The sequence below is a fragment of the Haemorhous mexicanus genome, chromosome 14 (genome assembly GCF_027477595.1).
Source record: "Haemorhous mexicanus isolate bHaeMex1 chromosome 14, bHaeMex1.pri, whole genome shotgun sequence".
NCBI lineage: Eukaryota > Metazoa > Chordata > Aves > Passeriformes > Fringillidae > Haemorhous > Haemorhous mexicanus.
The window spans coordinates 6,074,767-6,100,361 of record NC_082354.1 but is presented as its reverse complement, the minus strand read 5'-3'; the positions used below and the strand labels follow the sequence as shown (position 1 = coordinate 6,100,361).

Sequence of the window (25,595 nt, the reverse complement as noted above, 5' to 3'; positions counted from 1 at the left end):
GGGAAGAGTCAGCCTGAGCCACAGCCCGTCCTTGTCAGGGCATGCAGAGCACAGCCCTGCTCCTCCCAAAACCTCCCATTGTCCCTCCTGGAGGACACTCACTGCACTCACATTCCTGCAGCTCACAGCAGGCAGCAGGGCCTGGCTGACTCATGGATGACTGGCCATGACCTTGAACGATCCTTGGCAGATCAGCAGAACCATCAGATGCTTTTCCAGCAAGGTGTATTTGGCAATAGATTTCTCACCTGGGCTAAACCAGGTGTGGTGGAAGCACCTGCTCCTTGCAGAGCTCTCCAGGCTGGGGCAAGGGAGGGCTTGCAGGAGAGGAGGGATGGAGTAAATGGAGACAGGCAAGGCTGAACAAACTCAGGGCTGAAAACTCCTGGCCACAGCAGAGGGGTGAGGAGGGGGATAATTCACTGCATTCCCTGCAGAGCCCCAGGAGCCAGGAGAGGCTGGCTTGGTTCCTGAGCCAGGGAGATGATGGGAATGCTCTGTGGCGGGTCACACAGCAGGTGGTCCTGGGGACCCCCTGGTGGAGCCACGGGGGTCAAGGCAATGTGTGGGTCTGCAGTGAGCCAGGGGCTGTGGCTGCCAGCTGCTGGGGACAGCTGCGTGCCACCAGCTCCAGCAGACAGCCAGCACTGGTTCTGCCATTTGGTTTTCATCTTCATGAATCACTTCAAACATACCTTTGACTCACTTGAGCACATAACAACAACAATTAGCACCAGCACCTCATCAACCCCAGCAATGTTCCCTCTGATGGTTAGTACAGCCCCTGACCGTGTGTCAAAGCCATCACATTGCAGTTCAACAGCTGATCCCTGGGGAGCACCGAGTGGAGTCTTTAAAAACCACAGGACTTCTGTGAAATGCAAAGCTTTGAGCCATGAAGCTGCTGAGGAGCCCCACACTCCAGAGATAGATGGGTTCCCACGCAGTTAGAGGTCAAGGTAAGAGCACTCTGATGATTTCAAACTTCCCTGTGAAAGCATTTGTTTACTTTTACTTGCCTTCTGAAATCAGATGAATCTATTCAAATAACCATACTGGAAATGATGAGAAGCTGTCTGTGCTAGCATGCACACACAGTCCTTGGATGCTGCTGCTCACCAGCTCCAAGTCAGAGCTGCTGCTTCTCCCAGCTCTGCAGGACAGCTCTCCTCTGCCACTGCACCCTCAGACCTCTCTGAAACACAGACCCACTGGCTACAGGTTTGTGCTGACACTGGTTTTATCCTGTATTTCATAGGATAAAGAAGTAATTCCTCTGATTTCTCCTGCCTACACATTCTCGCTTCACAGTGAAACAGAAAAATTGCTGCTATTGCTGTAATAATAATACTTATGTAATAACTATATTTATGTGATATAATACTTACAATTATATGATGGACTGGGGGGATTTGATATTAATTTAAATTGAAAATTTGCTGTTAAAATTGTTGTGTATTTTTAGTTGCTGCTATGTTTTGCCAGCTCAAATTTCTGGTTCATTTTAAACACGCACAGATAACCTGGCCAGCACAACCTGTCTCCTCCTCTGGCTCCCCTGAGCCACTTCTTCCACTGATGGGGGGGTTTGTGTTGGCTGCAACCCTCAGATTTCTAAAGATCCCTCTGACCTGAAGTTCTGTCATTCAGCAGAGCCCAAGTTTCCTATTGCTGCATGGTAGCTGTGGGTGCTGAGGAGGAAGCAGCTGTGCCAGAGCCTGACCTGGGATTTCACCTGCTTAAGCCAGGCTTGTGTGGGCAATACAAAGTGAGTTTGTTTTCTGAACAGATCTCAGTGATAAATTGCATGCTCACACTGAGGCTGCCAAGTTCTTAGTCAAGTGGAGCTCAAGCAGTGGCCTCAAGGTTCCAGGAAGATTAATGTCTATATCTAGACCTATTTATATACCTAGATATCCCTGTATCTATATCTAATCTATATCTCTCTCTCATCCTCTATCTCTCTAATCTGTACCTACACCTGTATCTATCTGAAAAAAATTAAAACCCTGTCAGAATCCATGTGCTCCTGGCATAGGAAAGCATGCTGAGCTGGGTGTCTGTAGGCAGAAATTTCTACCCACCTTTAGCATGAAATCTGAAGGAAAGCATAGCCCCCTCCCTGCAAACTCTGCTCCTTTCCCTCTCAGTCCCCATCTTCCCTCCAGCAGACTTGCACAGGAATAGAAATTTGTCCCCTTCAAATATTAACATGACAACAGAGAAGCATTCTCCCAAGCATTCCTACCATTCCTACCATCCTGAAACAGCAAAGGCAAAAGGTGGGGATAGCTGCATAACCCGTGTCTAGATAAGGCAAGGCTCAGGCATTCTATTTTCATTTTTTTAAAATGAAAGTACCCCTGGTCCAAGGCACTTCCTGAGGCAGGGAGTTGAATCACTTTCCACAGAAGCATGAGACAGAGGGCTGGTGACTGAAGTGCTGACACACTTCTGCAGAGTGTGCTTAGCTGGCCAGAAACTATTTCAAATGAAGCCACGTTTGGCCATCACCAAAAATTGCAAAAAGAATTCCTCTGGGAAATCAGCCTTGGTAAACAAGTAAAGCCAGGCTTACTGTCAGTGCTGAGCCTGCAGAGGGAACACAGGGTAACGCTGAAGCCTTTGACCTCTGCTGTGTCTCCACAGCCCCTCAGAGCCTGCTGCAGGACTGCTCCTCTGCCCAGTGCCACCCTGACCCCTGATGGCTCCCTGGAGGCTCCCCCTGCTCGCCGTGGCTCTGGTGTGGGGCTGGCTGCTGGCCTCCTCCTCCTCCTCCCCCAGCACAGGTAAAGGCCAGCAGGCTCTTGTGTCACTGCTTGTGTTCCCCTGTGTCCTTTGGGGGCTTTGTCCTTCAGCCAGAGGGTGAAGAACACCCTTTTCTTCTGTGTGTGTGCCTTGCTGTGTGAGTGCTGGCTCATCCATGGTCTAAATATGTCATGTGTTCAGTGACTGTTTTTCTGAGTGCATTTGAAAGGAGAAGAGACTGCCTTTGGTGCACAGCAAGTGTATTTGTTTGATAGAGAGTTATCAAATAGAAACACTGCTATAAATGCTCCTGAGCATGCTCCCAGACAGACAGACAGACTGTGCTGGGTGTAAGAAACACAAGGCTGATTTGTGCTTGCAGAGTAATGCTTCTAAGGGAACACTGCTCTGCCAGCTGCCATTCATGGCAATGGCACTTCAAGCACCCTGCTGGCTCTTTTGGCAGCTGGCATTTGCACCCAGAGAGATGCTGAGCAGGTCTGGCCCTCCCTGATGGAAGCAGTGCATGGTGCAGAGGTGAGAACATGCCCAGAAGGCCACTGAGAGACTGCCTGTCCTGCCAGCCAGCATGCACAGAAGGCTGCCACAGCCCCTGTCAGAACAAATCAGGCAAGGCTCCATTTTCTTCACGTGGGAAAAGCCAAATCTTTATTCACATAACTGATGTTATACAGTTTCCACAGACCTCAAGTGCAACATCTCTTGGCTGGTAGTTGTCTTACTGCTCCATTTGTTGGTCAGAGGGTGATTTGTGTGTACATACTAAGGTTCAGGTGTTTACATTTTTCTTTTGTGGGTTTTCATGGAACAGATCTAATGTTTATGCACGTGGACTTATTTTTCACCCAAGAATAGGTTGTTATGTTAACAAACTATTCATACCAAGATTGTTTTCACTTGGGAACTTGCAAAGTACTAGGTGCACTTAGAAGAAATGACAGGGCAGCTATCAATCCAGCAGAGCAGGCCTGATTTTATGAGGCTTTTCTTTTATAGTTCTTTCACCTGTCTACAATACCCCCCTGGTGCCACTCTGAGCAAAGCCTGCTGCCTTTGAAATGGGCTCCAGAAAACATGAGTGTCACCTCCACCTCTCTGAGCAGCACAGGGAAGGGCAGACATAGAGGGGGGACATTTGGGGACACCTGGCAAGTTGATGTTTTCCTCTAGCAAAATAGGTGGGAAATTGTAAACCCCACCTGCATCTCAGAGGGCATGGGGTAGACAGAGGTGGTGAGGGGCAGCTGGGGACAAGCAGGGGTCTGTCACCTGTGAAAACCCCCCCTGAGGTTCCCCTGATGGGGAGACCCCTCAAAAGTTCTGTGCCAGGATTGAGAGATGAACGGGACTTTTAGTTTTTTCAGTCTTCAGGTTGTTTATTTTTTCTCTTATCAACAGTTCTGCATGCCATTCCAGACTTAGCACACAAAGAGAAAGGCACCAAAAAAGCCACAAGACACACAGGTTCAAGGTTTTTTAAAACTATTTAGTCCAATTAACTCTTAGAATGAATTTTATTTCTACTTTCTACCAATAACTCATTATTTGTCTGTTCACACAACACCTGCACTGTGACTCTTTCTGACCAATCACCCTGTGCCACCAACACTGCAGAAAATGGAGCAGATGAAGTGCAAGAAGGAGATCAGACAAGGCTCAAAATGCTTCATCTTGTCTCCTATCTACCTCCAAACTAAAACCCCAAAACTCTGAGTTTTTCACCTTTTTCACCCTGTGATGAACTACACCACTATCTATTTCACACACTCGTAGATTCCAGTTGATCCCAAAGTCCTGGAAGATTTCTCCATGGATGAAATTAAAAGCAGTGTTCTCCTAGGGTTCAGGACTTCTCAGGACAGGCAGAGAAACATTCCCTGTGCCCTGGGTTCCAGCAGTCACCAGAGCAGGGATGCTGGTGGCAGTGAGGGCTGTGGCTGTCCCACAGCCAGCCCAGCATTACCTGACTCACCACCACAAACATTCTCAGGGGGAGAAGCTGTTAGTTTGGTTTTCTCCAAGAAACATCGAGGAGCAGCTCTCCTTCAAGACTGTGTGGTGAAATAGAGCATTTCCAGTCCTGTGTTCTGTATGAGTGATGGGGATGAGAGTGAGACTGGCAATGTATTATTGGGAAAATGAGAAACTGCAAGAGGCAGTGCTGACACAAAAAACAATGAAACCCCAGAATGCAAGCACCATCCCAAAGAGAAGCTTTTCTGTTCCCTCTGAAATCCAGTCAAAATTTATTTTGCAAGAATTACTGTTTACAATTACAATTGTATTGAAAAAATATTTCTGTTTTGCTCAAGCTCAAGATATAAATAAATTTCAGAGCATTCTCCTATCCAGACAGAAATTCCACTTCTGACCAATCTGATCCTCTCCTGACAGCTTATCATGGCAAAGGCTAGCAGCTTTTTGCTTCCTTGTTTTTCTCCTTGTGAGGTTCAGCATTTATACACTCAGGAGGAGCCTCCCAAGCCCTTGGTCCAGTATCATCCTAAATGCATCTCCTACTTCACCATCTAATGTGGTAACAAATCTCCCATGGAGCTTCACATTGTGGGAACAGTGGGGTTTTCAAACTGCTGCCTGGAGTGTGTTTCATTTGGGAAAATTTCTGTAGAAGAAACAAATCCTCCAGCAATGTAGCCTGCAAACTTTCCAGGGAGCACATTAAAGCTGGATTTATGTCACCATCTTCCACTGAAAAATATCCTTATGGTCTGCTTTCACAAAGGATTTATTAAAAGAATAAAAGAAAAAAAATGGTGTAAATCCCGATGAAGACATGAAAAAGGTGTTAGAGAAGTGATCTGGAGGCCAGACTCAAAGGGAGAATGGTGGTAATTCTGGACTGGCTCTGCCAGGACATAGGCTCCAAATTCCTGTGAAATAAAGTCTATCATGCAATGAATATGTAGAAACCAAATGGATAATCTCACCTCTAGTGGAGAAAAATGACCTTCAATGTTGAAAAAAATTGGCTTTGTTTCAGCTAATAAAACTGAGCAGCCAAACAGTTTTTATCATGTGAATGACAACTCCTTATAGAGCTGGACCTTTAGGACATGTTTTAGGATGGAATTCATCCATACTTCCTTATTTATTGGCACATACCAGCACCTTGAAATACCTTTATAAAAACCAGATCAACTGTAAAGGCACATTTTTTGTATAGCTGATAGTCCAAAATAAGAATAATTCTAATTCTCTGCTTTTTAGGTTTTTTTCCTGTATTCCAATAATCTTGAATACACTTGAAAGGAATATTTAAAGCAATATGGGTGATTTGTGTCTATTCTGGCAAAGGAATATAAATCCCCCTGACAGCACACTTTGATCTGTCCTCCTGTGCTGGTGGATGTGCTGAACACAATGTTTGCAGAGATAAGGGTCCTGGAGGTTGGTAAATACCAGGGGTTGAAGGTAAGCAAATACAGGACATGAAAGGCCATCCCAGGACAGCAGTTTTGCTTAAAACATCTTGAAAAACAGTGTGAAAAACTGGCATTCTGTTGCCTTTTCAATGATCCTTGAGTGCTTTCTCTGAGCACCAGCAAAATCTGGTTTTTGGGGGGTGGGCAGGGCAGAGCTCGTGTGTGTTGGTTGAACAGCCAGGGCTGCAGCACTTCCCTGCACATCCAGCAGCTGCATTTCAACAATTCACAGCAAAGTGTCACACTGACTGTTTCATGACTGCTTTGGGGTTGTTTTCTCCACTTTGACTCTCTGTTTCACCCTCTGCTTTGTTTTTAATGCAGTTGCTCCCCCACGGGACCTGCGGATCACTGACCCCGGGCTCCTGGGCTCCCTGGATGTGGAGTGGAAGCCTCCTCCCCACTCCCAGACCTTCCAGGAGTGCACAGTAAAATACAAGCTTGAATATCACAGCACTGGGGATAGAGACTGGAAGGTGAGGCACAGCATGAATTAATCCTCCTAAACCAGGGCTGTTGTTCTGTCCTTACATCCTGCACAGATTCATGTCTGCATTTTGAGCAGGAGTGGAACCAAAGCTGTTCCAGTTTTCCATGAGAAACCAGACTGGTTCAGTGGTTTGAATGGGAATGTGCTTTGAAATGTGACAGCAGCAGCAGCAGCCAGAGAAGGGGTTCTTTCTGTCACAGGGCTGGGTGTTTGCTGCCCAGAATAATAACATTCCTCATTGTAAAAGGAAAAAAATATTTCCAGTTTTCCAAAGCATCTTTATGGGGCTTGAGCTGAAACAACAGATCCTTAGGGATGCAGAGCAGTGAACAAATTACAGTTAAATTTCATTAATTATCCTGATGCTCTAAAATTCCCTCTATCCAGAACTGTGTTTCTAATTGCCATTCACTTCTCTCTTTTAGATGTGGTTGACTCTAACTCAGCTCTTTGATAAAACTGTCAGTCATCTCTCATTGCTGTGTAGCAGGGCAGCAGCAGGCACAGCACAGGAAGGGTTGTTGGGAGGTATTTTGTGAGTGCTTAGAAGATGAAAGCTGCTGCAGGGTTGGGAAGGTAAATGGAATGGGGAGAGGAGAAACCCAGCAGTGGGGGCTGTTTGGTTGGCACAAGGTACTGAGGAACACATGAAAGGTATGCTGAGGATCTCCCTCAACAACCTAAAATACAGACTGAAATCCTGAAAGAAAAAGGGATTTTTTACCCAATCCTAAAGCAGGAGAGCTAGAGGGCTTGCCAGCTCAAGAGAGAGGGAGAGAGAAGGAGCACTCAGTCAGGCTGGCAGTGCTGGAGCCAGCTCCTTGCTGGAACGGGTCACTGCTTCACCTGCCTGGGGCAGCAAAGCCAGGGCTGCCAGGCTGTGCTCAGCCCCCACAGAAATGGGGTTAGGCCCAGCCATCCCATAGGAGCCTGCAGAGGGGAAAATCCTGTTTCAGCTATGGATTGCAATTGCAAAGGCATGGAAAGGGGCTCCTGGACCTGATGCTGGTCACAAAGCACTTCATGCTCCCAGCTCTGCAGCAGTGCAGAGCCCTCCAGGATGATTTTAACTGCAATTTAAAAGAAAACCATATGAAGTTTCAAAAAAAGAAAAAAATCTGAATTCCTGAAGTTAAGAGTAATGAAAGTTTCTTATATGAGGCAGATGTACAGACTAGAGCAAAATCATCTCTGACACCTTGCCAAAATGTTGACCTCAGATAAGGTCACGAAGAACAGTCAGGCTGAAGAAAATCCATTGGACATCAGCAGAAGCAAACATGACTGATACCTGTAGGAAATACCTGGCTGACCAGAGCTCTCACACCTGGGGAGGGCTGAGGGCAGCCTCACTGTGGGCTGTGCCTCTGCTGTTCCCACTGCAGTTTATGGCACAGATGCATTTATGGCACTTTAGCTCTGTCCTACATGAGCTAACACACCACTTTACCTCATCATTTGCTGTAAACCTTGTTAACTTCATTGTCCTTGCATAAAGTGAAGGGAAAAAAACCAGAAAAACCTTCAAAGGGGGTGCTCAGAAAGTCCCACAAAGGCTAAGCCAGGTGGGACACAGTGGTGGGTGAGGCTGGGCTGCACTGCCTGGCTCACCCTTTCAGGAGTTGCTTGAACTTCCCACAGGAACCAGCCTTACAAGACTCATTGTTCTTTCTGTTTCTCATTATTTCACACCATAAAAAACTGCCTTTTGTGTGGATGTGTGGTGGTATCCTCCTCAGGCTGTCTGCAGTGCTTCTTGCTGCTGGGGGTCCCATTAATCAGCCTGCTCTGCCTTGTCCTGGCTGGGTCCTGTGGGGTGAAGGGACTCACAGCCAGCAAGGCTGGGCACAGCAGGCATGAATTCATGCTGGAGAAGCCCTGGGCAAGGGAGGCAGGATAGAAATATAAAGAGACAATAAAGCACACGAATTTGCAGCTGGAGCAAGAGCAAGGGTACCTAATTCTGCAGCCCACTTAGTGACAGAAGAGGTGCTTAAAAAGTCTGTCTTTCAACCAGGTTATTTTTACTAGGAAGCTAAAACTCAGAGTTGGATTTGACCTCAGCAGGACCGCTGAAGTGAGGCTGCAGACACTGCTCAAAGGAAGGTGTACAGGTGACGTGGAGCTGCAGAGTGACTGGATTTATGCAACCTTTCAGATCCCACCACAAGGTCAGGAGCAGCCTGTGGTACCTGCTGCAGTTTGGTGCTTTGCATGAGCCTGTTGCATGAACCAGTGCTGGCTCGAGGGCTCCTGGATGGATAAGTTATTGCAGGGCTTGCTGCTGTTTAAGACACTGGAGCAGCTCTGCTACCAAAGGCTGTGGTTGTGGTCACTGGATACCTGGGGCTTGTTTCCCTCTGCTCGTGCCCAAGCCTTGCTCAGTTACCCTGCAAGAGCTCCTCTGCTGAGTGAAAAGGTCAGTAAAGCATCTTTCTGCTTTAAGGTAGACTGGCTTTTATGAAAAACCAAGCACTTGGCAGTAAAACTATTAATTCTGACTGGCTGCCTTTTCTTTCTTCCTTTCTTTTCTTTTCATTTTTTATCTTTCAACTGCAGCACGCAGTTGTTCAAAGGCATAAAACTGTGTTTTTGCTGCATCTGACTGGTACACTGCTAAATAGTGGTTATTTCCTTCTCATTTGACAGGAAAACTTGAATCAGAGGTCCAGAATTTCAACTGCATCTATCATGACTGGGAATACCTGAAGTGCACCTGGCAGCCAGGTCTCCTGACACCTCCTGGTGTACATTATGAGCTATATTATTGGTATGTAACAGCAAAATAGGAAAACTTCCAGGCAGCAATCAAGTGAACCACTCAGAGTACAAAAATGCCACAGGAAATGTGCTTTTATAGCTGGCAGTGCTATTGCCCAGCTCACCCAGAATGAGCCAAAATAATGTCCCAGGCAACACACAGCTTCTGGCAAGAAAACACCAAATCCTTTCTTACTTTCTTATAATCAGGCCCATGCTGATCTTTGCCAGGAAATGTCTTCTCACTTCCTCCTTTCCTTTTATTCATCCCCAGGAGGTGTTTTCTGCATGTTGTCCACCATAAAGACTCGTGTTTTCTCTTTGCTAACCACACCTGGGTAGTTCTGGCTGCACATTTCCCATGATCACAGTGCATATATCTCAATGGGACAGGATTTAGCTCAAGGCTACCAAGCTCAGTGAAACCTAGACACAGAGTGGAGCTTCTCAGCAACTTAGAGTTTTTAGTGTTCAAATATATTTTCATAGCCTCAGCACTTGCCATACAAGCAAACACGCTGCCACAAGGTTATAATAATACAAAATTCTCAGTTCTTTCTTTTAAACTGGTGCCTAAATTCTGTTCTGCAGGAAAACATAGCTGGAATTAGTGGTTTGAGGCACAGTAAATACTGTATTTGTGCTTCAGCTCCCATGATATTATGGAAAGGATGACTTAGGCTGGGTTTTGTGCCACTGGGCTATGTGGACAAAAGCATGGCTGTGTTTTAAAGAGGTTCCATGTAGTTCTTGGAAATGATCTTCAAAGGAGAAGCACCAATTCAAAACCATTCTGCTAACTGCAAAGATCTGCTTGAAGGAAACCATGGAAATGCATGATTCATGCCTAAAAGGAAAACAAACATTAAAAAACCCAACCTTGATTCAATTGCCTTCAATAAAACCAGGCATTTGGATCTGGGTCCCATTTTATCACAAGATTGGGTGGACACCACGGCATCCTTTGATCCCTGAGAGCAAATTTTTATAGTACTAGAACATGAAGTTTTTCCCCCAAACATAATGTGCTGTGCAAGGAGACTTTCATTAGGTCTGGAGTACAGGGGCCAAATTCAGCCCTGTTGTGAGGGCATAAAGCAGCAGGAATCCTAAAAGGCAATATGAGACACCAGCCAATATTTCCAGGATGCAGCCAGCAGCTCAGCTTTGGGGAGTGGCCCCCAAAGGCAGGAGGGACAGGGTTGTGGCTGCACATCAAATAACAAACAGCAAACCCTGAGTTTCCACATGCCCGTGGAGAGCCATGGGAACCACCTGCAGTCAGCCAGAGCAGCTCAGCAGCACTCAGTACATTCATGGCACACATCTCCTGCCTAAAAACACTTCCTATTGGTTTGGGAGGGGACCTTTCTGCACCTCCAGTCCGTGGCTGACGATGCAGGAAGGGCCCTAGAGGAGCAGCACTGTCTCCATGAGTACAGGCCAGATCCTTCCCCAGCTCCAGTCGCACACTGGCACCTCTTGTGCTCCAGGAATGGGCTTGGGGAGAGCCTGGCACAGCCTAAAAACCAACCTGAGAAGCTGTCTGTGCATGTTAATTTGGGTTTTTCTCTTCTCCACACTTGTGCCATAGCAGGGGTCCAGGTGACTGACCCACAGCACTGTGCTTTGGACAAAGGCTGGGCTATGGGCAATACTTGAGGCTTAGGTCCAATCTCATAAAAACCATCTCACTAAGCAGCAATTTGCTTTGGTTCTTTTTTCTGTTTCCCTGCCAGGTACGAGGGGCTGGAGCAGGCGGTGCAGTGTGCTCACTACATCCAGGAGCAGGGCCTGAACCTGGGCTGTGTGCTGCACAACCTCAGCCAGGCAGAGTACCAGGATCTCCACATCTGTGTCAATGGCTCAGCAGCAGCCACTCTGCTCCGGCCCCTGTACAGCACCCTGCGCCTGCACAACCTCGGTAAGGGTGGCAGGGGAGCAAGGGGACCCTCCTGGCCACCACACAGCCCAGGGCCACTCTTTCATTAGGGCTCTCCATTCAATGTGTGCTTTTGGAGCTGGGTGGTTGGAACGTGTGCCTTTCCCCAGGGAAGGGGGCTGTGGCATGTGCCAAGCAGGATTTCCCTTTCCAGGAGTGTTTGCAGGGAAGCAACACCCAGCACAGCCCTGGAGGTCAGTGGGTACCTCCAAGTGCTGCATTTGGCAGCTGAACAGCTCAGGACATAAATGGCCTGCTGGGCATTTGGCAGAGCAGCTATGGGGGTCTGGCTTTAGCAGCAGAGTCACAGAGATATCTTCATTTACTCCTGCTGGGATTGAAACCACTGCTGCACTCCTTGCAAGCACAGGACAGACCTTTGGGCTCTGCTGTTCAAACCAAGCTAAGGGGTGAGCTGAGTGCAAGATGCGATGGGGTCTCTCAGAGATGGATTTCAAGCCCGTGACAGACAGGGAAAGGGAGCAGAACACAGCATGATGTGCAAACATTACATGCACTCCGTGTTTATTATGGTGTATATTTATTAAACCGTGCTGGTGCATTTGCCTACATGCCAGAAGGACAAATAGCCAATCGTCCAGCTGAGCCCCAGAGCTAAGGAGCAGGATTTCTGAATTCAATTAGTGCTGCCACGTGCTTCGCGTGTGGCTCTGGGTCTGGGACAGGAACCAGAGCCCTCTCTGGGATGCAGAGCGGGCAGGGAATGTGCCGGGCACGGTGCTCACACCCCGTGCCTCCAAACCCCTGCCCCGCAGCCCAGAGCCGGGACCCTGGCCTTGCTGTGCGTCAAGCTAAAATAAACAACACACCCTCCAGACTCGGTGCCATCCTGCCCCTCCAGCGTGGTGGCTGAGAGCCAGGAGCGCTCAGAAATCCCATCGGCGGGGACAGGGACAGAGGCAGGCGGGGATGAACTGCAGCCTTTCGGCCAGGAGCTGTCCCAGCACCTCCTGACCCTCTCTCTCTCTCCCCAGCACAGCCCTCGGCCCCGGAGCAGCTGGAGCCATCCCAGCACCTCCTGACCCTCTCTCTCTCTCTCTCCCCAGCACAGCCCTCGGCCCCGGAGCAGCTGGAGCTGTCGGTGTCCGCAGCCCAGGAGCTGCGGGCCGCCTGGAGCCCGCCGGGCGGGCGGGTGCCGCCGCACTGCCTGGAGTACGAGGTGCAGGTGGCGGAAGATGCAGGGCAAGCCGCGGCTGCCTGGGCGGTAGGGACAGCACCGGGGTGTCCCATGGATGGGAGGGGGTCGGGGAGCCCGGCCGAGCCGGCAGAGGGGGCACAGGCTGCGGCAGGGTGTGGGTTACCCCGGCGGGAATCGCTGCCGCACCGCACACGCTCCTCCTTAACCCCCCGACCTGCAGCTGCAGCTCTGCTGGAGCAGGAGCAGAGCCCAGCAGGAGGCTCCAAGAGAGCGTTTCCTTTTGCCTGCTATCTCAGAAAACTGCCATCGAGGAAATTTAAAGGTCGCTGCGGTTTATTTCCCTGAATAGGATGGCATAACTTGGAGCTATGAAACTATAATTCTAATCCCTCAAAAGGAGTGGCCTGGGACAGAACATATCTTTTTTGCATGGTGCTTTTTCCTTGTATGTTATCCAGGTTCAGTTTGGAGGCAAAACCAAAAAGGGCTAATTAATCATAGGGGACATCTCTTTTTTAATTGATGTATTCCACTCATGAGTCTACTCAGGTAATTAAAAGAAAGATTCCATAAATTAACAGGCATAAATGGCAACATACATGATGACACCTCCAGAAAACTATTTTCAGTAGATTTGTCTTCAGAGTCATGTTATTTGCATTAGCTTGTACAAAACTATTGTGAAATCATTTAAAACTGCCAAAAGATAATCCAAAGGTTTACAGAGCCTGGACAATGTGCAGGAACATCAGGCCACACCTGACAGATCCTGGTGGTGGCACGTAATTCCTTGATATTTCTTTCTGTTTTGTTTCTCAGTTTGTTTCAACTCAAATGGAAACTGATGTAACAATTTCCAGAGCAAACCAAAGCCAAGTTTCATGTGTTCGTGTCAGGGGCAGAACAAACATTTTCTGTGCAGACCAAGGCTTCTGGAGTGAATGGACGCAGGATTGTTTCTCTGGTATGGAACTCAAAATAAATGGTGTTTCATTTATATGGTTTATAAAACCTGTTTGGGTGCAGGTGCTGATGGCTGCCCAGGGGATCTGCTGGTGTCCAGCCCTGCAGGTGGGCTGCTGGCTTAATTCCACCTTCAATCTGCTCCAGCACAGCCATTCCTGCAGCTTTGCAGCTCCAGTGCCCTTAGCAGGCGGGCCCCAAAATATTAATGCTTCTGCAGCAGCACCTTTCCCTGCTGCATGGGGACAGCTGGCATGGAGGAGTGGCTGCTGAGCAGGAGAGGGCACAGGGTACTTGCAGTCTCCGCACAGGGCATCCTTCTGGCCATCCTGCACCACAGAGCAGCTCCTCTGAACCCTGTAGGCTCTTGGGCTGTCCTCGTATGCCCTGGCTCTGCTGCAAGCTGCAGAAGGCAGGGGAGAGGCACTTAGCATCAATGTGCCAGAGGTATAATACCCTAAAGGAGGATGTGATCCCACCCAGTCACATATACCTGTAACAAACAAACAAATAAATAAATAAAAGCTTGTTGGGTAACATGGACAAGATGATTTGTGTCTGAGCCCAAGCTTTGTAGGAGGAAATATAATCCATTCTAACATCTTCTTATTTCATCCCATTTATCTTTGCAGTGCCCAGAAAAGAGGACAAGCAGCTATTTATTCTCATCCCAGTCATCCTGAGTTTGTCCGTTAGCCTCATAATATTTATGTTGATTGGCCAGTGCAAGAAAAGGTAAGCACCAAGGTTGCCTGTCCAAGCAATGTGCTTTTTTGTTGGTGTCTGTAACTATTTATAAGTACAGTTGTAACTGAAACATCACATTAAATGTCTAAGGGCCAAACATTAATAGATGCTCTAAGATTGGACAGCAAATAAGAGTTCATTTTCAGTAAACAACCCTCCTGAGTGTGCCTGTTTCTGATATGAAATGCCCCTGCAGCAACCCATAAACTCACTGCAGAGACTCAAATACTGCTCATAAGAGCTCAGACTGCTTCTGTTAAATGCAGCAGTTGCTTGCATCCACAGCAGCATAAATAAAGCTATTACCATGCCCCAAACCACTCAAGAGCAGAGATTTGTCCTAGCTGTGTTATAGCAGTGCCATTTTAATGGGCTAAAGCCTCATTCTTTTGGCACTCTCGTCCCAGCTGTTTACATTCATGTCAGTGATGGCACGAGGGGAAAGCAGAGTGGATGAATTTGTCTGGTTTTACTCATGATCATTTCTTCAGGTCTGAGAGAACTGATGCCCCAGTACTGATGACTATTTTCTTTTCCTGATGGCTATGTAGCATAAGCAAGAAGGAAGCTTTTCCCAAAAGCCTTCTATGGCATCACTCATGAGGGAGAACTGGCTCTAGAAAGACCCTTCTGTGGTCCCCAGAGATGAACTGACACCTGTTTGCAGTCCCAAACTCACACCCCTTCATCTTTGCTGTGCATCTGCCTTCAAAGGGTTTTGGTTTGTGAAATTTGAACAAACTGTAGATGCTAGTGAGAAATCTGTGGAAAGCAAATGCTTCCTGCATTGCCACTGGGATGTGTGACAGGGATGCTGGAGCATGTCCTCGGCTCTCTCATGTTGGGAATGACAGCCTTTGTCCCTTTCAGATCCCCAGCAGGAAAGCCACTGCACACATCTGTGGGATTCTAACTGCCTGTGCCTGCTGCACTGCTCGTGTTTGGTGGGCTGCTCATGGAACCATCCCAAGGACAGCCCAGGAGCCCTGAGCTTTCTGCAGCCCACATGGGTCTTCCCTGCCTGCTGCCACTTGTGGAGGCAGCTGTTGCAATCCCAGTCCTTAACGGGCCCAGGAAAACTGGAGGGGCTTAAACTGGCTGCAGGAAGAGATCTAAACTGCCTCTGAAGCAAGGTGTTTCTGATAACAGAACAAAGGAGAAAAAGAGGCAGTGGAAACTGAATAAAGATAATGTGTTCTTCTGTGGGCTTGTTTGGGTTTTTTCTTTCATGAGAACTTCAGAAATCTGTTAGCAGGACACACACACTGAAGGGCAGCAGCTCACACACCATACACACCTTGCTACACCTGTGCAAACACCTGCATCCAGCCCCTGTGCCCACCTTGCTCTCACCAGATGTTCCCTTTTCCCACTCAGCCTGCTGAGAGCATCTAAATGCTGAACAGGAGCTACCTGAGCTATCCATTGCATCAGCTGATACGCCTTATTTGTTGAAAAGCTCAGCTGCAGAGGCCTTGAGGGAAACTTTTCCTCTAAAGAGGCATCACCAGAGCTACTGCAAAGGACAGATGATTCAGAGGAGAAGTGAGGGTCACACCAGCAAATGTGACATGGAAATTTCTCTAGGAACTGGACATTGGCACCAGAATTCAATGAATCATACCTGATGTTTCTCAACACCATGTAGTCAGGTGACAAAATTGCTGATCGATTTTTTAGGAATCATTCCAAATGATGATGATAGAAAAAAATGATTTAAAAAGCATCACTGGATGAGATACTCTTTTCCAAGCCCATTCTAGGATTTTTTTGCTTGAAGAACTAGCCAAGGCAAACACTGGGGTTTAGTGTGGTTTTATTTCATCAGAACAACCCTGAAAATATATTTTCTTGAAGGAGCATTTATTCAAAGTGGGAATTCCTAATGAACAGTGGAAGCTCAGAGAGAAAATCAAGTTTGTGTCAATCAGTTATGTAAAGAGCCATACTAATCCAATCAGAAACAAAACATCACAGCAAGTGTTGTTGGATGCAAGCAGTTGGATGTCTTACACATCCAACTGCAAAATTATTCAATCACTATCAGCTGCTTCCACTGCTAAATGGGCAACAGCCCAGTGTAATCTGGGGAGCAACCTAAGGAGGAAAGAACCAGGGAAAAAAAAAGGTCAATGCAGGGGCTGAAGCAGAAATGAAGTTTCGTGGTTGCTATAATTCTGCTGAGACACAACTTCTGCCTCTCCTGTCTCCTGGGCAGCCACCATAGGACAGCTTTACTTTGAAAAACAACTGTGAGCATGCACTGGGTGTGGATTTCAGAACTGCCATCAGGCCTCTGATGTTCTGCAAGACTCTTAAACTGTTAAAATATCTACTAAAACCACGTGAGTGCATTGTGAATGTCCCCAAGGGAAAAAGTAGGGCAGGCAGCCAAGCCCAGCCTGTTGTCCTGGGTACATCTGGTGCAATCTCACCTACTTTACCAGGTGGGAATGCTGAGCAAGGCATTTGGATTGGGGCAAATACTGCAGCAGCCCCAACCTGCTGGATGGGTTTAAACCCATTGGGCTAAAGCCTCTAGCCCAGTTTTACCCAAAATAAAGAAGGGAAGAAGAATTAAAGTGTATGGGTGCAAGTAAGAGAGAGCAAAGGAAAGGCTGTTGTACCTCCACAGCTAGATCTCACCCCAAAAAAGATCAGAGCTATTTCAGTAACCACAGAATATAAAAGTTAGGCTGAAGCCTGCCTAGAAACCTGCCTAGTAACAGAGTGATAAATTAAGTACATCTACTTATGGTATCTGTATGCTGCAGCTTCACAGGAGCATTTAGGTGAGGAAAACTGGGCTTGGCCCCAGTGCAGGGCTCCCTGCTCCCCAGACTCATCCCTGCAGAGGGTCCTCACTGCAACTGCAGCAGCAGCAGCAGCAGCAGCAGCAGCAAACACCTCCCTCCTGCCTTCTCATGGAGTGACATCTGCAGCATTAGCAAAAATCCAGCCCTAATAGATGGCACTTGCCTTCCTAACATCCTGAACCTCACTAGAATTTCAGCAGTGTTTTTTTTTATCCTGTGCTTATAGAATTACACCAAAGTATTTCTTTCACATAGTTGTCTCATGAGAGTGTTTTAATTCATTTGCTGTAGTTCATAATTAATATTTTTAGTAAAGCAATTTAAAATCCCTCCTTTGGCATGCTCTGCACTTATTGTTCCCAGCTCATGTCTGGGTTCCACATATTGTTACCAACTAAGCTCCACATGTTTGGTGAGACACGTCTTTGTCTTTGCATACCCATGAGTTTAGAGTCTTCTTTCTGTCTTTGACTGATAAAGTCTTAGAGCCATTTGTTGAAGAATAAACCCAGCTTTTCCTACACAGCTTTTTTCTCCCTAGAGAATGTCAATACTTGTCACACATACAAAAGCACGATCCTGTGCATGCTGCAGGGAAATGCAAAATCCTTTTAGTCTGTCATATTCTAGCTGCTTTGGGGAACTAGCAAAACAGGGAAGAGGAATACCAAGGTCTTTGAACTCAAAACTCACCCTTCTTCTCTCACTGAGGTATATTTTCAAGCTGCCAGCAAGAGAATAGTTTGAAAATCAGTTAAAATTCTGTTTTCTCATATCTATCCTCATATTTTTTTAATTTTTCTGAGTGGCCTCTCAGTACAAGTGTTTCAAACCCTGTAACTTGACACAAAGCAAGGCTGACATAGGAACACAGGAACTGACACCTGAACATGAGGAGGAACTTCTTTACTGTGAGTGGAACAGAGCACTGGAACAGGCTGCCCTGAGAGCTTGTGGAGTCTTCTCTGGAGATATTCAAAAGCTGTCTGGACACAATCCTGACTAAAGAGCACTTGGGGACCCTGCTTGAGAGGGGTTTGAACAAGATGAGCTCCAGTGTTCCCTCCCAGTCTTGCAATGTTCCCTCCCATTCTGCAATGTCTCAGGAACTCCTTACTCCTCCTGCACTCGAGGAAATGAAAAGGAGGATGTTGGATCTCACCAGCTGAGGCATCTCTGTTGAAATTTTCCATCTCGTACAGGTGCTAGAAATCCCATGGCCACTGGGTGTCAGCATCTGTGCTTGGATGCAGAGGACATGGAAAGCAGGTGCAGCATTGTGCCGCCAGAATTTGGAATTTAGTGCATGAAAATGAAACAGAAGGGATAATGTCTCTGTCACCATAAGGAAAAGGAGTCTTGTTCTTTCTGTCCTGAGAAGCAGAGACGTGCCACAGCTCTGCTCCATCATTCAGCTCTGGTGTGACCGAGCGGTAACCTCACCTTGTGCCGCGTGGCATCCTGCCCATGGCCCAGTGCTGCTCCTCTGAGCAGATCTGGGTTCCCCAGGGCATGTGCCAGCCAAAACCAGCCCCTGCCACTGCCCTCCCCCACGCTCATGCCACTGAGCACCCACAGAAAGGTCCCGTCAGCCCAAACTGGTCTCCAGCACCCATCTCTGAGCCACTGCAGGCGTCTTGGAAGGACAACACAGCCCTTCTGGCTGCAGCTTTCTCCATGCCAAGGCTTTGGGACTGCAGCAGCTAATGATTTAATCTGAAATCTAAAGAGCTTCACAGGCCATGGCAGGTTTGCAGCTCACTGCCTTGTGTGGCATCTGTACATTTGAGAGCATTGTCACCCTCTTTATTTCTATGTAGAAGCTAAATTTTCTCAGGAGGGTCTCTGGTTTTCACAGCTTCAAGGCAAGCAAATACAGCTGATGCATGTGCTTGACAGAACAATTTGAGGCAACATATTGTGGCTGAGCTGTCTGAACAGCTGAAATGGCTCTGCAAACTGTCTGTGTCAAGATACCCTTCCCAGAGCACAGAGAGATAAAACAACCAGCTGAAAAATGACACACCACAAGGCTTAGCCCCAAATTGAGGATTCATGTCCCTGCCATCCTGGGCTGCTTGCCTCCTGTGTGGATCTGCATCCAGACACAACAGGGGACTGCCACATCCAGGAAATAAAATGTCATTTCAGCAAGTCTCACACCATCAGACAAATTACCAAAAAAAAAAAAAAAGGAAATTATTTAAAAATATTAAACATGGCTTTGATATTTCCTTTCTTGATGGGTCTGCCCAGGAAACAATCTCAGTGTTTAAGTGGGTCTCAGCCCAGGGAGAGCTGAGTGTGGGTGCTTCCTTAGGCTGGGAGGATGGATGAGCATGGTGGCAGTGCTGCTTTGGTCCCCAGTGGTGCCTGCACTCCTCTGGGACAGCAAGGACAGCCTGCACAGCACCTCTGACGTCTCTGAGATGCCAGATGAGGTTGCTCTGCCTTGCCTTTGATGGAAGGTGTGAAAGTTTCCTGCAGCTGCAGTGAGGGGGTTTGAGCCACGGCCATCAGCGATCATCCACAAACGATGGGTTTTGTTTCCTTGCCTGGGAAGCTGTGAATGGAGGTGACAAAGGCATGTCACACCTTTGGTGTGCTTGGAGGTCTCACCTCACCAAAGCACCAGCGACTCCCAGGAATTATTTTCATTTGGGAAAAAAAAAGTACCTAATATCAAGGGGTTTTTTTACAAAGCAGAGAACACCTTCCTTTAATGTTATCTAGATATCATTGTGATTTAAAAACAAACAAAGGGTGGCAGAACACTCTTCACTGAAATTGATGCAGAAATGGAGAAAACATGCATAGGAAACAGACACACAGAGCCTGATATTCCAAGGGGTTGGAGCCTCCCTCCAAGGCTGCTCTTGGCCATGTCACCCACCCCAAGCACCCTCCTTGCATGGCCATGGCACACAGGTGACAGCAAGCAGATGCCAACAGTGTGTTGAACCACTCAGAGCAGCTCCTGCAGGAGACACAAACTGCACAGCACACACAGGTGTGAAGCTGCTCTGAACGTTAACAAATGCAACCAGGCAGTGGTCTAACATGCAGGTGAGTGTAACATGACATGGTTACAGAAAATTTACACAGGAGAAGGAAACAAAGACAGCAGACACATGATCCCATCCTGTCTCTAGGTACCCAAACATCCTTTGTACCCCCACAGGGTCTGACTGCAGAGCCAGGGCTGCCCAGGGAGCTGAGAGTCATTGTGCCATCAAGAGGTCCCAACTGATCCATGAAGCCCAGAAGAGAATAGTCCTTGCCTTTGATCTGATGGTGTTCCAGCTCTTACCTGTTGAAATGGAAATATGTCCCAACCTTTGGGATTCTCAAACTGATCTTGGCTGGTTGCTGCCCAGAACTTTGTGGCCATGATGCCAATTTGTTTAGAAACACTCATGCTGAGAAAGCAATAACCTTGATGCCTGCCAGGTTCAGCAAAGTTCACTTTTAACAGTGAGCTTAAAAGGCCAACAGCACAATTTACTTAACTAAAGAAAAAGCATGGAGTTCCTGGCTACAGCAACAAAGAAAAGTGTTTTTAAAAAGCCAGGCAGTGCAGGCACAAAGCAGGCTCAGCCCTGAAAGTTTCTCAGCAGTGTCTGCTCAACCACAGCAGCTGAAGGCAGCCCAAAAGGACATTACCTCAATGCTGCTGCTCTCCTGAGCAGACTCCAGCAACACCGAATGTCCATGGAAATGCTGTTGTATAAAACAAACCACACTTCTGTGACTGCATGCAGCCAGGCTTGGGCTAGCCAAGCTGGTTGATTCTGGATGCTTCTGAGAATGCAAATGAAATATTGCTTCACAGAACTTGGGGCTGGCCCAGGGCTGGGAACATTCAGCCTTTGCCATGCCTTGACTTCATGCTGTCCTGCGTGTGGGAGTTGCACTGACTTGGCACGGCCCCTCCTGCCTTCCTCCAAAACTGGAGCATTTTTCGTGGCTTTGCTGGGACTTGGAAGGGCCATAGCCCAAAAATAGTGTTCTCTCTTTGGGATGTTTGTTCCTCCCACACTCTGGGAGGTGTCTCTGGGGTGGTGCTGCTGTGCAGATGGCTGGCTTGGTGCCTGAGCTCTGCCAAACCACAGGACGAGGACAAATGACTGACCTGGGCCCTCCTGCTGTGCCTGTGGGATAAATCCCTGTGTGAATGCAAGAGCTGAGCCCTCAATAACAATTTCAGTTCCTGTTACTGCTGCCTCACCAGGAAATGCAGTCCCAGGCTGGAATACCCTACTTCTTGGAAGCCTGCTTCTAATTCCTACTTTATTCCCACCCTTTCTGTATGTCAGTGCTTTCCTCTAGCCTAAATAGCTCCTCTCTCTCCCCTTATCTCCTGATAGAGAGCTTTTTTCACCCATCTTTGGCTGCTAGGAGGAAAAAGCCAGGGTTTCTGCTCTCTTCTCATAAGAGGCCCTGCCTGGCCTTGTGTCCCCATGCTGTGATACCACCCAGGCTGAGGCTCAGGCCCAACACACAGTCCCTCCTCTTCTCTAAACAAACATGACAACTGCCTGCAGACCAACAGGGAACCATGTTCATTTACCCTCCGAGGTTAAAGAACATCCACAAGTCCTGCCCCTGGTGTGCTGCACAGTCAGAGCTCATCCCTGCCCTTTGCTGAAGGCCAGCACAGCACAGCCCGGGCAGGATCAGGGCAGCTCTCCCCTCAGAACACCCAGAGAAGGTACAAGAGACAGCAAATGCTCACTGGAGGGTTGTCCCACCCATGCTCCAGCCTTGTGGCTGTGAGGCCTCAGGGTTTAGCTTTTACATTTTTCAGATTCTGTGCTGCTTTAGTGTGTGGGTCTGGGCTTCATATGAGGGGATGGTGAGCTCTGTGCACAGAGCAGGCAGATAAAACAATTCCTTCTCTAGCTGGGACCAAGGACAACTGATCCAAATCTCAGACCCAAGAGCATAAACAACATGGACTGAAGAGAGAAAGACAAGAAGGTTTTCTTGGTTCATAACCTAAAGCTGTAATTGGACAATTAACTCCAAGATGCAAACGGCCCAGAACTTATAAAAGTGAGAGACCCCATGACCAGGTGTCCATTTTGGGACCATTTTGGTTCATCTTGGGTGCAGCCCTGGCTGGGCTCCCCGAGGTGGATCCATTGAGGCCTTTTAATAAATCCCTGCTTTATTCTTTAATTCTGTCTAGTCTCTGTTCTTGGTCAGCTTTCACAAGGCATCAGCTGTGCTGCAAAAGGAAAAGGTGGGGAGCACTTAGCTGAGGGGGCCATACCTTGCCATGACAGTGCTGGGTTAATGCTTGGACTTGATGATCTTTGAGTTCTTTTCCAACCAAAATGATTTTATTCTATGATGGCTTCACAGGTGAGTCACTGTGACCTGTGGAGGCACTGAGGGACATGAACCACTGGTGCCTGCAGGGCTGGAACCCCCAACACCCCTGAGATCTCTGCTGGGCAATTGCTCTTACCTGTTGCTTTGGGCAGTGTCATGATGTTTGGGAAGGCTCCACAGGAGAGGCACTGAAATCTTCCTCCCCAAATGTCACAGAAGTGCTGTTCTAGCTGTCAGTCAGGGAAAAGGACCCTGATTAAAATCTTCAGTGTCTTTGATGAGCATCCATCACTGGCTCCCACCTGTCCATCTGCAGGAGGAGACACCAACATCAGCAGTGCACACAGATGTAAAGCTGATCTAAATTTTAACAAATGTAACCAGGCAGTGGTCTTACAGGCACTAGTTTACAGGGTTGGTTTTTTTTTATGTATCTGAAATTTAAATCACACAAAATGCCACAATTAGATCCCATTTTTCGTGGTGCTGCATGATTCATTTTTCAAGTCACCTAAGTGTTGGTACCAACTAGAGTCACAAAGCAGCTACCATTGTCCCAGGAAACTGCTGGGGAAATTGCATTTATCTGCTAGGAGATCCTTTGGTTTTTGGGGAAGCAGAACATAAGACAACATTAATGAGATGTAATACAGAAGAAGGATTGCTCCAGAGTGTCGATTTTCCACAATAATTTGTCACCCACTGCCTGCTGTGAGCAGTCTGTACACTTCTCTTCTTGTCACCACCCCAGAGGCACCAGAGTTATTTGGCCTTTGTCACCAGTAGACACTTCCCCACTTGCCAGGCCCCTGCACAGACCCTGGGAGCTGTGGCCCCCATGGGCTCGTGCAACCTTTTGTGTGGTTGGAAAGGGTGCAGTGAATCCTTGGGGGCAGGGGACACACTGTGCTGCTCCTGAGACAAGAACCCTCCTGGAGGGACCATGTGGGAGATCTGCCCAGAGCAGAAACCCTGCTGCTGCCACACTCCCTGCACTGTACCCACACACCCTCCTGCTGTCAGCACAACTTGGCATTTAGGACAGTCTTAAGCAAATTTTTTCAGTGCGTAGCTCATGCACTTGACTTCATTAAAGACCTGGTGTGATTCTTTAATCAGGAGTGTGTGCCTCATTGCATTGATTGCCTGTAGTGTGGATATCTAAAATCCCTCACCTGAAGCCTCTCCATCTCCATGTTGTTGTGGGGTTGCAGCATCCCTGCACAGCTGAGAGGGAAGGGCACATCCCATGGATGTTTTCTGACAGCTTCAGAGCACAGGTTTCAGTGTGTGCAAAAGCAAACAAGCAGAAGACCTGAGACTTACAGAAAAACGGGGGAGAGACAAAACAGATAATAACAACTTCATAGTTAAAAATGAAAAAAATAAAAGCATTTTTTTGGATACATGCACCCCCCCCACAAGCTACATTATCACTGGAACAGCCCTCATGTGACACACCAGCAGGTATATTTGAATATTTGATCTCCCCATCACAGGTTTCCTCCCCAGCTTTGCAGATACTCCCATTTTTTTTTTGAGGGAAGCATAAAGTGTGATGACATCTGTGGCTCTCTGGGGTCTCTGGGATGTGTGCACACATCTGTCTAGCTCTGTCCTTCTGCTTCATCTGCACAAGGCTTGGTGCTTTTTTGTGCCTTTTCCTAGGAAAAAGCCTCTGATGCCTTTTCCGCCCCTGAAATGGAGACAAAGCCAAGTGCAGTTGCTGGCATGTGGCTGTCCTAATGATGCTGTGACACAGGGAGGAAAGCCATCCAAGAGACATCTGCTCCTTTATCACATGATGGGCTCTGCTTTTGGAATGCACAATTTGTCTGCCACAGTATCACACACCCTTCAGTAGCTCAAAGTGAAATGGTGTTTCTGAAGGGCTGATTGTGGTTTGCTTTTCTTCCTCAAAAAACATGTTTCTTCTTTGGAATTTGTGTCTCTCCATGGCTCCAACACCTTGGATGGTGACTGGGAAAAGCACCAGGCACCCTCCACACCAGTAATGAAACTCTTCACAGGGCTGTCCAGAAGAAAGGCTCTAAGTATTGACAGGAGTGTCTCTGCAGAGAAAACAGCAAGAACCACACTGTTCACAGAGCTTGCTCACACATCACCTCACATTTACATCTCTGAATTATCACTCAGATGAAAACTATTGAGGACTCACAGATCTTCAGACCATAAAGAGCTATGCTGAGGTGGGATGCCTTAGGACTCCTCAGCATTGGCTCTGAACCTTGTCACCTCCCAAATGCCACAGCCTCTGGGTAGCTCTCTTATCTTCAGCAAGCATGGGGCGGGAGGAGCTGACCTTCTCCTCAAAGCACAGTCTGTGAGGCACACACAGGTCCCCAGAGCCACCACAGCTGATCCCATGGATCCCAGACCTGGCTGTGTGGGGCAGCATGGAACAGATGCAGATCAGCAGCTCAGGTCTAGAAACCAGGCTGCCCAGCCACAGGGTTTGTGCCTCAACACCACGGCCAGCCTGGCTTCTGACCCTGGGCAGGGAAGACTGCAAGCCCCTGGAGCTCAGGAAGATGCCAGCCCTGACCTGGGCTGTCCCCAGAGCAGATTGCCCAGTTCCAGTCCAAGGGGGTGGTCTGTTTGCTGGGGCACAGCCCCTGCGTGTGTGCTGTCCCATGGGCAGCCTGCCTGCACAGCTCCATCTGGTTTGGGAAACAAAGCAGCCAGCACATCTCAGCCTTCAACCATTTCCAAGGAACTATCTTCACTTCTTCAGTCCAAATCAAAGCAAAACACTGGCACAGACACTATTTGTAAGACAAAACCATACCTGAGCTGGGATTTGAGGACTCACACAAAGCTTCCAGCAGATGTTTCCACAAGACAGCCCCAGACAGGGCTTCTGGAGGCACCACCAAAGTTAATGGTTACATCTCAGGAGAAGCAAAGGAGCTGTGGGAACAACCTGACTTTGGTTATATTTCAGAAAATTAAATCAGTTCTTCAAATTCGCAGTTTAAGAAATTGTAAATTTTAACAGTTGTTCCTGAAAGGGAGCAATTTGAAGAGGGAGAATATCAATTTGAAGAGGGAAAGCAGTCTATCACTGCTTTCACATTTAACAGGTTTTGGGGTTGGGGGTGTTGGGACATCTGCTGACACTAATTCCTGTAATTAAGCACCTGTGGGC

The 25,595-nt window shown here is 47.8% G+C and overlaps 1 protein-coding gene and 1 long non-coding RNA gene across 9 annotated transcripts; one reads left to right on the top strand and one right to left on the bottom strand.

Annotated features, from left to right (window-relative positions):
- The first annotated feature begins 802 nt into the window (after nucleotides 1-802).
- On the top strand, nucleotides 803-15,476 carry IL13RA2 (interleukin 13 receptor subunit alpha 2). 7 transcript variants are annotated; one of them, XM_059859263.1, is made up of 11 exons: nucleotides 803-959; nucleotides 1,654-1,768; nucleotides 2,650-2,789; nucleotides 6,537-6,688; nucleotides 8,720-8,873; nucleotides 9,352-9,472; nucleotides 11,202-11,386; nucleotides 12,472-12,629; nucleotides 13,383-13,527; nucleotides 14,159-14,261; nucleotides 15,128-15,476. In XM_059859263.1, exons 3-11 carry the CDS (start codon nucleotides 2,705-2,707, stop codon nucleotides 15,261-15,263), a joined length of 1,239 nt encoding a protein of 412 aa, XP_059715246.1. In that variant the 5' UTR covers nucleotides 803-959; nucleotides 1,654-1,768; nucleotides 2,650-2,704; the 3' UTR covers nucleotides 15,264-15,476. The 7 variants fall into 7 exon arrangements, with proteins under 7 accessions (XP_059715246.1, XP_059715247.1, XP_059715249.1 ...); XM_059859264.1 differs by having other exon boundaries at nucleotides 821-959; nucleotides 1,651-1,768; XM_059859267.1 differs by lacking the exon at nucleotides 803-959 and adding an exon at nucleotides 1,055-1,221 and having other exon boundaries at nucleotides 15,144-15,476.
- LOC132333810 (uncharacterized) lies at nucleotides 14,158-23,821 on the bottom strand. 2 transcript variants are annotated; one of them, XR_009488272.1, is made up of 3 exons: nucleotides 23,602-23,821; nucleotides 22,563-22,736; nucleotides 14,158-19,652 (listed from the first exon to the last, which is right to left on the bottom strand). It is a non-coding gene; the product is annotated as an uncharacterized LOC132333810 (long non-coding RNA). The 2 variants fall into 2 exon arrangements; XR_009488271.1 differs by having other exon boundaries at nucleotides 14,158-22,736.
- Nucleotides 23,822-25,595: the final 1,774 nt, after the last annotated feature.

Excerpts from the sequence above, each read along its gene's own strand:
- IL13RA2 (XM_059859263.1), top strand. The coding sequence starts at position 2,705 with ATGGCTCCCTGGAGGCTCCCCCTGCTCGCCGTGGCTCTGGTGTGGGGC. Across the intron at positions 8,874-9,351 it reads CTTTCAGATCCCACCACAAG|GAAAACTTGAATCAGAGGTC; the intron begins GTCAGGAGCAGC and ends CTCATTTGACAG. Across the intron at positions 14,262-15,127 it reads ATTGGCCAGTGCAAGAAAAG|CCTTTGTCCCTTTCAGATCC; the intron begins GTAAGCACCAAG and ends TGGGAATGACAG.